The following is a 12,442-nucleotide window of genomic DNA, read 5'->3' on the forward strand; positions in this document are numbered from 1 at the left end:
CTGCCTTCATATGGCCATACACTGTCCAATCTGATTGTACAATATATGGCAATTTTACAGGAGGTTGTATAATCTCTTTTAAAGTGGATCTTCAGTCCTACTATGGACAGTCTTCTGCCCCTCCAATGCCGAGTAGATGTGCTCATGGCAGAGCCAGTTGGCACATCTACCCACACACAAGGACTGGAAAGGATTCGGGCATAAGGGGGAAATCTGCAAATCCCGACATATAGGTGAACGCTGATGTAAAGAGCAATAATGCAGAGAGCAAACTCTGACTTAAGTGGGAACTCTGATGTAAAGGGGAATGCTGCAGACCATAATGTTAGGGGGAATGCTGCAGACTATAAGTGACAACTTTGTGGACTGTGATGTAAATGGGAAATCTAGAGTCTGATGTTTTATGTTAATATTGTTAAAGTTGTTGTTTATTTTTGTAACTTAATTCTGCATAAAACATTTCATGAGATAACCTATGAGGACATGTTTATGTGCATGTTTAGGGGCAGGATTAGAGGAGGAATAGGGGAGAGAGAGGGTGGGGGGTTGCGTGGGGCAACTGATGGCAAGCAACTCTTAAGGCCTGGCTAGTAGCTCAGGACCTGACATTTTGAGCCCTGATATAACTTATTCCCCATTATTGTTACACACTTTTTGGGGTAGAGGCATGCTGAACCTTGTGGTTGCTTGTAAATTTATATGTGGCATGCAGTCCTGGAGGCTGCTCACCAACAACCATGATGTCCTGCAGGACACTTGGAGGAGTTTGCTAAAATAGAAAGTGAAAAGATGGGAGTGTGTAGGATAAGTATAGGATAAGGATACTTTACAAAATCACTTCAAAGAGGAGGTCCAGCCTGGGTGAAAAAAATTCTAAATCTGCAGCTACAAGTACTGTAGCTGCTGACTTTTAATATTAGGGTACTTACCTCTCCAGGGAGACCGAGATGTCAGCACCCTAGCTGATCTTCGGATAGACTCCCGGGTGCTGCCACTCCTTGTAAGGGAACCAAGCAATGAAGCCATTTAGCATCACAGATGGTTCCCTACTGCGCATGTACGAAGCGCGCTGGACTAATTGGCCTAGTGGCAGGGGAAAGAGAAGGGGGCCGAACTACCGGGAAATTGGGCCGCGGCCCCTTCTCTGGAAGCACAAGCAGGTCCCCTTCCCACCCCCCCTCGCTGAAAGGTGCCAAACGTGGCACGGGGGGGGGGGGGGGGGGCGTATAAGCAGAAGTTCCACTTTTGGGTGAAAATCTGCTTCAAGTTCCTTGAACATGTTAACAAAAAAAACAAAACCTATATTATATAAAAATATGTGTTTACAGGTATAACATCCCTGAGCAATATGTATGAACAGGGGAGAAATTATGGTGGGATTTTAACCGGTTCCCGACCAGCGCACGACGATGTACGTCGACAGAATGGCACGGGCAGGCATATTGGCGTACAGGTATGTCCAATCTTCAATGCCGCCCTGCCATCGGGCTGCGCTGGTCGGACCCCCGTGAGTCTGGTTGCAGGACCCGCGGACTCGATCGCCGCGGGCAAACCCGTGATCATCTCACGGGACGGCTGAATGGAGGAAATGCCGTGTAAACAGCATTTCTCCATTCTGCCTAGCAACTAGTGACGCTGATCTCTGCTCCATGTGATTGGAGCAGAGATCAGTGTTCACTAAATGAAAGCCCAACCCCCCCACAGTTAGTAACACACCCCTAGGAACACTTAACCCCTACACTGCCACCCACTGGTTAACCCCTTCACTGCCAGTGTCATTTACACAGGAATCACTGCATTTATATAGCAGTGATTACTGTATAAATGACAATGGTCCCAAAAATGTGTCAAAAATGTCCGATGGGTCCCCCACAATGTCGCAGTCACAATAAAAATCGCTGATTGCCGCCATTACTAGTAAAAAAATAATAATAAAAAATTATTAATAAAAATTCTATAAAACTATCCCTATTTTGTAAATGCTATAACTTTTGCGCAAACCAATCAATAATCGCTTATTGCAATTTTTTTTACCAAAAAACTGTAGAAGAATACGTATTGGCCTAAACTGAGGGAAAAAATGTTTTTTTATATATTTTTGGGGGATATTATAACAAAAAGTAAAAAATAATGCGTTTTTTTCAAAATTGTCGCTCTATTTTTGTTTATAGCGCAAAAAATAAAAACTGCCGGGGTGATCAAATACCACCAAAAGAAAGCTCTATTTGTGGGAAAAAAAGGACATCAATTTTGTTTGGGAGCCACGTCGCACGACCGCGCAATTGTCAGTTAAAGCGCCGCAGTGCCGAATCGCAAAAAGTGGTCTGGTCTTTGACCAGCAAAATGGTCTGGTCTGTAAGTGGTTAAAGGTGCCAGACAAAGCTCACTAAAGTAAATTTTTTGGACCTGGAGATCTTCCTCAACAGTGATGGCTCTCTGGGTATTTCCCTGTTTTGTAAACCGTCAGCAGAAATATTGTATTACATGCAGATAGCTCTCACACAGTTCCGCTAAAAAAAAGAGCATTCCATACAGTCAGTACCTTCGTTTACGAAGGAATTGCTCGAACGACGAATATTTCCAAAGAGCAGCACATGATCTGTATTCCCGACTACGCAGTAGAGGCTACAGCCATAGCTGCTTGAAAAGGGCCTTTAGCAAGTCCCCAAAACTAGAGAGAAGATCCCTGATCTATTCAAAGAAAAACAGAGAACATGGTGAGTGTATTAGGATCATTACCCTGTACTGTAAGCAGTGTCAACAAATTTGTGCAATCCTTAAATTCTGGCCATTACTCTCAGCAGATCCTGTAATCAGCAAATATATTAAACCACATCCTGTCATTACCTACAAGCGAGCCAAATCTTTGAAAGATCATGTAGTACATAGCCATCATATTGTGGCACCCACCTCAGCCCCTGAAAGAACAGGGACTTTTCCATGTGGTGGATGTGATATATGCCAATTTATCAGTAATAGTAGGGACATACTCCTTCCTAATGGTCAAACACATTTGATCAGACACAAAGTTACCTGTCAAACACCCAGAGTATTTTATATTATGTAATATCGATGTGGTTGCTACTACATAGGTAAAACAAAACTTATTTTTTCAAAAGAATCCGGGACCATGTAGGCCCCATTGCTAAAAGAAAAATGTTAACAGCTGTAAGCATACATGTGGGTCTATACCATGATTTTGACCCCCATATGATTTCCTTCTCTGCCCTTGATCATCTTCCTCATACCAGAGGAGGCAGTGTAGACCATGGCTTACTACAGCTTGAGACCAGGTGGATACATGGGCTTAGGGCTACGACATACCCTGGCCTCAATGAAACTGTCAGTTTCAATCCCTTCCTGTAATCCTGCAGTTATTAACATCTTCAATGGCCAGATTACCTGTCCCCGATCCTTTCTGTCAATTTTTAGTTATTTATTCAGTCCAGTTAATTTCAGCCCTTTCTTTTCTTTTCCTTATTTTCCTTTTTATATCTTTACTTCTCCCCATCACTTCATGTCCTCCTTTCTCTCCCCCCCTCCCCCTTTTCCCCATCCTACTTCCTATCCAAATTCCCCTTTTTTCATTAGTGATACTTATATACTAGTTTGTAACTCTTCAACGATCGAATGGTGCGTACTTTAATGTATTTCATAGGCACTATATACCTCTGAATGTAATCATTTACATTTTTTGTTTTGCTGCCCGCCAGCACTGCTGTCTCACCTCCTTCACTATTAGTTGATCTTTTGGCTCCCAATTATCTTGATACTTATTACAAATTATTTATTTGCAGTCTTTAATTTTTCTTCCCACCCGAATGTCGGCATCTACGCTGCACACACACTTGCTACCTTTTTCCAACAGGACTTCCAGTAGCCCACTGTCCAAAAAAAACCCTCGAACTCTGTCCCTTTCACCGTACAGGTTATCTGTTGCCCTTTGAGTGGTGGGGAGAACAAAAGCGTGCCCACTGATTGGGGCATGTCAGCTGCTCCTGCGCTCCTCCGCACTTGCTCTTGGGCCACGGGCCTTATGGATATTGTAGTTTATCATGCCCTGCTCCTTAGATGTGTGTGCACATCGCGCCGTCCACTTCCTCCACACATTGTGACGTCGGAGGTCACGTGCACGGCATGTGCACACTTAAAAACATTCCCCCTTCACTCCACTACAAGGGCTCACCATGCTGTGACTTCTCCTGTGTGAGGTAAATTTCCAAAACTAAGTGCTTTCTTCCAACACTCTGGTTATGTATGGTTCTTTATGCTGCTACATATATACATATTTTCAGCTATATAGCAATTTATTTATCTGCTTTTATCTACCTGGTGCCGTCTGAATTTTTTCCTCACCGTTTGAAGTAGGGGCAGATGTTTGTACAAACAGGGATTGAGTCTCCAAATATGTTGGATGACCAATGTATGTATACATGGTACAATATTGCAGATACCTTTTTAAACTGAATATACCGCTGCAGCCTGCAGTCAGTCTTCTAATACATTTTATATATAAATACATATTCATTATTATCCATATATTTTTCAAATTAGATAACAACTCATACTTCAGGCTTCCCTGGCCTTTTCACGGACCAGCTTGGTCATTTGTAAGTACATTACACTAAAAAATCTTGTATACTTTACACCTTATTCTCAGTGCACACCCCCCCCCCCCCCCACTTCCCCTTCCCACCATCAATGCACAATTTATATATATATATATATATATATATATATATATATATATATATATATATATATATATATATATATATATACACACACACACACATATATATATATATATATACACACGCACGCACACACACATATATATATATATATATATATATACACATACATACATACATACACATATACATACATACATATACACACTTTTTCCTTGCTTCCCATGCACTCCCTTTTCCTTTCCCAAACTCAATAGGGATTTTGCACACCCTTCCATCATCTTTTCTTCCCCTCTTCTCTTCCTTCCCTTTACCTTGTTATCCCAACCCCACACCCCCTTCCTCCCTTAGCCCTCACTTTCCCATTCCCCCCACCTTTTTCTTCTGCCTTTCCACTCTCCCCTCTCTTTTTCACCCCCCCCCCCCACTCACACCCCCCTTTCCCATTACCTTATACATATATACAGTTTTGTATTCACTTTTTCTCCTCATTAGACAGAAACCAGTTTCTAGGCCCTGCTCCCCTCCCCTTTTTGGGCTCCTTTTGGTTGGTGACTCTGTGTGCCATTTAGTGTCCATCCTTTTCCGTTTGGCTTCACATCAATTTACAGGTAAACCAAGTATCTCTTGCTGGGTGGCTGATGAGCATTGGGCGGCAATACATTTCTAGTGTATGTACCTTTTTAAACCGTACTTTGCATTATGCAGCATCACATCAACTTCCCAATTAACATCCCCTGAGGAAGCCCCAAAAGGCCGAAACATGTCGGGAGTTGTCACCTCATTCTATTGTTGAGTGACCATTTGTTCCATCAATTCGGTAGATGTGTTTTTATGTCTGTACAACTTATGTATAGCCAAACATCTTTTTAAGTGTATTGTGTAATAAACTTTGTTAGATTTTTTTTTAATTTTTGGTGTATTGCTAGTAATAGTGTTTTTGCCTGGCACCTTTAATATCCCACCAAAATTTCTCCCCTGTTCATACAGGTATATAGATGTGCTCTTAAGGAAGCTAAAAAAAAAAATCGCAATGAGTATAAAATACAGTTCACATACTGTAAGAGTATGAAATGCAGTTAATATACATTTAGCCATACAGCAGAAACCGGTATTTTTACACAGATCTCAATAGAAGCAGCTGATAAGATATGGACTACAATCAAAAGATAATTAAAATGGATTGTGACTAATAGACTCTGCATATGTTCAGTGTCAGATGCAACTTCTATATAATAGAGCATGAGGCAATAATCTGCAAACATCTTGATAAAAAACAATATTCAAAGGTATGGGATAGGACACAAAAACAAATAAAATATGGCTTGTTTGGGACAGGTAGTGAATATCTAAGTAGACTGTATAAACTAGTGTGGTGTTCCCATCTTTTCATTTTTTTTTTTTTTTTTTAGAATTATTGTTACACAACATGGAATCCTGCTCAAAGTCTGTAAGAAACATTCTTATGCATTTAAAAGACCAGAAGGTACAATATAAGTTTTAAAGTACTCATGGATTGCCAAAAAGGAAAGTCCTGATCACCTCACTCCAAAAAAACATTGAGTTACCTCAGGCATCAATACAGACAGCTGCTGATCCAATACCATAGCTAGCTATAAATGGCTAAAATGTCACCCAATTTTAGCAGGGAATTTGAGCTGTGGGTGGCATGTCTGTAATGGATATTCATGGACAGATGCAACAAATTCTGGATTTTACAAACTGTTCATAAATTTACTTAAAGTTAGCAACTCTGAGCACCACCCAAATTAACAAATGTCTAATTAAAAATGACTAAGCTGTGTGTAAAATTGTTGGAAAAATAGGGATTGCATGCTATTAGATGCAGTCACGGTTAGGGTAGTCAGGCAGCTGTAGGTGTCTGGCTGTTTGAATACAATAGACAGCTGGGTTCAAACAAACTATTTAAAGTAGCATTAAAGCTGGAATTCTACTTTACTATGCTACTAAACCCACAACCGTAAAAGAAGTCTGTAAAAGCAGTAAAGCCTCTACATTGTGTAAAACGACTGTTTGATCCTGTGTTCTCCAATTCTCCCATTCTTACACTGTCCCCAATCCATCTCCTCATAGTACGGAGCCTTTGGAGTCACTCTGCACATGCTAAGTTTGGAGAGTTTTTTTGTTCTTGGGAGGGTGCATCTGATCAGCCCTGTCCAGACAGAGGGTCAGGGATCCTGCAGCCTCATAGGACAGTCAGAGTAGAATGAAAACTCTTCCTACAAGCTTTAACCAGATACCGATAGAAGTCACAAGACTGTTATATACTCTCGATGAGAAAAGGCATTTAGCAGTTTACATTTACTAAAATAATTGCATTTTTATGGACTGTGTGAGACCAGATACAGTGAACGCAGGGTCCTGGGTTTAGTAAAACTAACGCCTAACAGATTAAAAAACACAATGGGGAGAGGAAGAAGCAACACAAGAAACCAATCAGGTATGCTGCGGTGTTCATATGCCAACAAATAACATGTTTACAGGGGAAGAGAACAGGATGACAGATGTCCATTCACTGGGTCATGTTCTGATCGCATTAGTTCACTGCAGTGAGGAAAGGCCAGGACTTAAAGGATGGTTGTACGGTCTAGCTGGATTGCGTGAATTTCAAAAATGAACTGGTCAAACACCAAATCCTTTCATAGGTAAAACAACACTTATGTATACATTTCATTAACGTGTTTAGCTGTCTGCTTAGCATTTCACTTTAAAATAAACGGTTTAATTTAAAATAAATGAAAAGGCATAATACAATTAAAATATATTATATTGCATTTTGTGAAGCTTTGAGTTCTATAGCCTTTATTGCACTAAATATATAGCTTCTCTAGAACCCAAGAATAAGGTACATACATGTATGTTGTTGAGTGTATTGAACTCCATGAGGTCATGCATTCTTTTGAATGCTTCGTTTGGATACCGAAAATTAAATGTTGAAAATGGACTTTCAGGATCATCAAAAATGTCAAAATCTGCAAAATCCTTTTCTTCCGTAGTCTCTCTGGGAACACCTAAATAATAACAACAACATAACACAGATTATGACATCAGTAAAAAAAACAGCACAAAATGCATGCAATTATGAAACGTAACTAAATATTGGTTTTATTAAAAATACCGAATCTGGAAGTTGTATCTTGGCTATGTAGTATAAACATTATGTTATCCATAAAGAGTATTATTATATGTCACTCTTTTCGGTGGATTATCAACTTTGGAACTTTGACAGACTGTTATTGTATTACATATAACATTAATGAACTATTTCACTATTTTATCTATAGGTATTCTTATTGATTTATTACGTTAGATTAACTCATACATCTTGGCTTTTTTTTTAGATACTAGAATGTTAAAAGTGTTTTTAAATGGATTGTTGCACATGATTATTTTTACACTTGTGTGAAGACCTACATTTTTTTTCTGCACTTAAAATTGCAGACCTCATCCAGGGCACATAGAAAACCATAGTTTTCTTTGTGCCAAGTTTACACTACATTGGAGCCCTCATGTGTGGAAAAGTGCAGCGGGTCTCTAAAATGCAAGGCATGGCCTCCCACTGCCGATACATAACAGACACCAGCCGCCATAGGAAAATGGATCATTATATTCTGATTAGAATAAATGTATAAATGCAGAATATATATATATATATATATATATATATATATATATATATATATATACACACACACACACATACACACACATACACACACACACACTAGACTGTATGTTTATATATTTTATATACACACACACTAGCTCAATCTATCTCCGTCCACAGTCACACAGTATACAAGGCTGCTATGTAAGCAGCATTATATAGTGTGGGGCGTGGACTTAGTCCCTCAAGCCACGATTGGCCTTTGGCCAATTATGGCTCTTGCAGCAGAGCCCGCTGTGATTGGCCAAAGCTTGCAGGTCGGGTGCATGCTTTGGCCAATTATTAGACATCAGAGCACTGCGATCTCGCAGTCCATTATGGGGTATTCTGCGGCGCTCAAATTTGCCAGAAACGCCCTATAATATTCACTGTTCGGCGAACGAGGGAACATCAAGCTCATCCCTAGATGTTAAGCAGCAAATTAATTTATAGTTTTATTTGAACAATTCACTTAAGGCACTGCACTGGTTGATTGCCAAAATATTTTATCAAAAGAAATGATTTATCATGTTATTTTACAGCTTTATTAAAACAAAAGCATTCATTCATGGCACGTACCTGGAGCTTTGAACTTTCTAAATTCAATGTTAGCCAAAACAAAATGAATCACTGTTGGACAATCTTTTTCTATTGACGGGTTCTTTGGTCGAAATACGTAACATTCCTTCAAACCTTCTCTATCAAAGACATGCGGGTCTATCTTTGGAAATGGTAGCTTATTCATGCGTGCCCACTTCTCTGCAAGTAGTAGTTCCTTAAGCCGAAGTAAAGAGTTAAGAGTGAAATAGTTTTATAATAAAGATCATTATCAGATGCTTTAAGACATGTGAACATCACTATTACGCAGGAATGTGGTTATTTAAAGACGTACAATAGTCACACAACTATGCTAAGTGCTAGTTTTATCTAAATTTACCAAATATCATAAATGCAATAAAAGAAAAAAAAATTCCAAGAAATCAAAAAAAAAAAAAAAACACAGTTAGTGCTTATGAGGTATCCATTATGTTTAACAGCCGAAACACTTATCGAGAAGTTAAAATTATTACAAGCCACTGCTGATGTTCCTTGGCATGCCAAAACTGTCGAAGATTGGAGCTGATGCAAATAAAGCTTTTTTTTCTTACTGTTTTCCAACAAACCTCACCTATTCCCAGGCTGTGAACAATAAACTATTTACATATTTTTAACACTTAAACAAGCCCTTACTTACCTCACTAGTTGCTTTTAATATGAAGTTAAAAAGACTCTAAAGTAGGGTTTTAGTTGTTTCTTTTAAACACCTTAAAACAGATCTGCCTTTTGTTTACATTAGAAAGGTGACAGTTTGCCAGGACTGCTATTATAAAAAAAAACACAGACCCTGTGAGGTGAATTTTGGAAATGTATTCCTGTAGAATACTCATAGCAGCAGGGGTGAATTAGGGATTTGCATCAGTCATGTGGATGAAGTCAAAACAGTTTTCATAATGGCATCATCCCTCTACAGGAGAACATAAATTTGAACAGTAAATGTCTCCTATCCACACCACAAGGGAATGGCGAGTGAGATACGAGACTTTAACCACTTCGCACCCAGGCCAATTCTGACATTTCTCTCCTACATGTAAAATTCCTAATTTTTTTGCTAGAAAATTACATAGAACCCCCAAACATTATATATGTTTTTTTAGCAAAGACCCTAGAGAATACAATGTCGCTCGTTGCAACTTTTTAGCTCGCACGGTATTTGCACAGCAATTTCCGAACACGTTTTTTTTCAGAAAAAAAACTGTTTCATGGTTAAAAAAAACAGTAAAGTCAGCCCAATTTTTTTGCATAATGTTAAAGAGGAGGATACGCAGAGTAAATAGATACCCAACATGTCACGCTTCAAAATTGCACGCGCTCGTGGAATGGCGCCAAACTTTGGTATTTAAAAATCCCCATAGGTGATGCTTTAAATTTTTTTACTGGTTACATATTTTGGGTTACAGAGGAGGTCTGGGGCTAGAATTATTGCTCTCGCTCTAACGTTCGCGGCGATACCTCACATGTGTGGTTTGAACACTGTTTTCATATGTTGGCGGGACTTACGTATGCGTTCGCTTCTATGTGCGAGCTCATGGGGACAGGGGCGCTTTACATTTTTTATTGTTAATTTAATTTAATTTTTTTAGTTTTACACTTAAAAAAAAAATAAAAAATAAATTGATGACTTTTATTCCTATTACAAGGAATGTAAAAATCCCTTGTAATAGGAATATGGCATGATCGGACATATTTACAGTGAGATATGGGGTCAATAAGACCCAATATCTCACCTCTAGGCTGGGAAGAATAAAAAAAAAATAAAAACGATCCTGGCTTCCTAGCCAGATCGGCGCCGTTAATTTGAATACCGAGGCCTGGCGTGATGTCATAACATCGCGCCCGGCCTCCAAACGATCATAGAGACTCCGGGGACAATCTAGTCCGCCGGAAATCTCTATGGTTACTTGCTGGGGCCGGCGGATCCTGTGACCGACTTACCGATGGAAACGGTGAGTCGGTAGAAGCACCAGAGGGCGGCGGGAGGGGGGGGCATCCCCTCCCGCCGCCTGTAATAACGATCAAGCGGCGGAACAGCCGCTATGATTGTTCTCATGGTGCAGGGAATCGCCGGCTGAAAACGGAAATGTCTGAATGATGTCTGTGGCCTCAGGCATCATTTAGATATAACCATTGAAAGCCCATGACGTCAATAGACGTAGTGTGGGAACCAAGTGGTTAAATGTGCCGCAATCCAAAGATCAAAAAAACTCTTTTAAAAGTACAATCTTTATTTTAACCACATGCCGACTGGGCCATAGCCGAAAGACAGCTACTGTGCGGGCGGCTTATTCTGGGAGGGCATCCATGGACACCCTCCCAGAATCTTGCTCCTGCACTCCCCTTGGGGTGCGCACCCGGCAATGTCAAAGACCGACGGGTCCAGAGGACCCTGTGCATCACGGTAAATGGACGCCAACAGCGGCTGTTTATCACGTGATCGCTCCGTCAAATGACCACATCCAGTTCCTCTCTCCCCTCCCCGTACCTATAGCTCCCTGGGGAGGCATCTGCTGCCGCCGTCTCAAGGCCGCACACTTGGAGCCATGGCCAAGCTCAGTGGTAAGTATGGGGGGGCCCTACAACCCCTCCTACCCTGTGCCTGTATAACTAATACTGTGCTATATTGCCAAACATATATATTTTTGTTCATCCTAGGTACATTGTTACACACATCCACCCCTGAAGAGCGAGCTGGATCTCACGAAACTAGTCGGGTAGTATGATGCCCGTGTACCATGTACTACTTCTACATTTATGTACCAATACTCCTTGTTTATGTATTGTTTTTAATTGGCAACCGTTGGTGTTATTTATCCGTGTAAACAATTGTATTTGAATAGACCATATACTATATTTACTACGGTTATGTTTACTGGCGGAAACAGTACCCACTTCATTTAAAGTCCCAAGGCGAATCCTTTGTTGTTTTTTATATTGTTACAGTGCGAGGGGAGAGATCGGTTGCAGCAGGCGCTTATCTGTGCCCATTCCAGCCATCCTCAGAAATACTCTCCCATCCATGCTCAGCAATACTCATCCATCCATCCATGCTCAGCCATCCATCCATGCTCAGCCATCCATGCTCAGCAAAATTCATCTATCCATGCTCAGCAATAATCATCCATCCATGATCAGCCATCCATACTCCGCAATACTCATCCATGCTCAGCAATACTTATCCATCCACCCATCCATACTCCGCAATACTCATCCATCCATTCATGCTCAGCCACCTGCTATACCCAGCAATACTCATCCATCCTCAGCCATACCCACCCAGCCCATCCACACTCAACCATACCCACCCAGCCATACTCAGCCATCCCATCCATACTCCGCCATACCCAGCCATCCACATTCACTGCTCAACCATGCTTAGCCATCCCCAAACAGGGCATATCCATGCCACATCAGTGCCTCAAAGTATAATAGGTATTCAAATTGGATTTGAAACCTAGAACGCCCGATGGTGCTCCCTGCATGTTGG

General features: G+C 40.6%; 1 protein-coding gene across 1 annotated transcript in view; it reads right to left on the reverse strand.

Moving 5' to 3' along the window:
• Positions 1–12,442, reverse strand: part of PLA2G4A (phospholipase A2 group IVA) — a 387,554-nt gene that overhangs the window by 11,530 nt on the left and 363,582 nt on the right. Inside the window, exons 17-18 of the mRNA XM_077452645.1 lie at positions 8,941–9,136; positions 7,569–7,726 (exon numbers count right to left, since the gene is read on the reverse strand). Of these exons, the coding sequence (XP_077308771.1) occupies positions 7,569–7,726; positions 8,941–9,136 (354 nt within the window). The remainder of the gene's footprint in view (positions 1–7,568; positions 7,727–8,940; positions 9,137–12,442) is intronic.

This window comes from Lithobates pipiens, unplaced genomic scaffold (assembly GCF_037356315.1).
Source record: "Lithobates pipiens isolate NorthernLeopardFrog02 unplaced genomic scaffold, aLitPip1_a1.2 Scaffold_23, whole genome shotgun sequence".
Taxonomy (NCBI): Eukaryota; Metazoa; Chordata; class Amphibia; order Anura; family Ranidae; genus Lithobates; species Lithobates pipiens.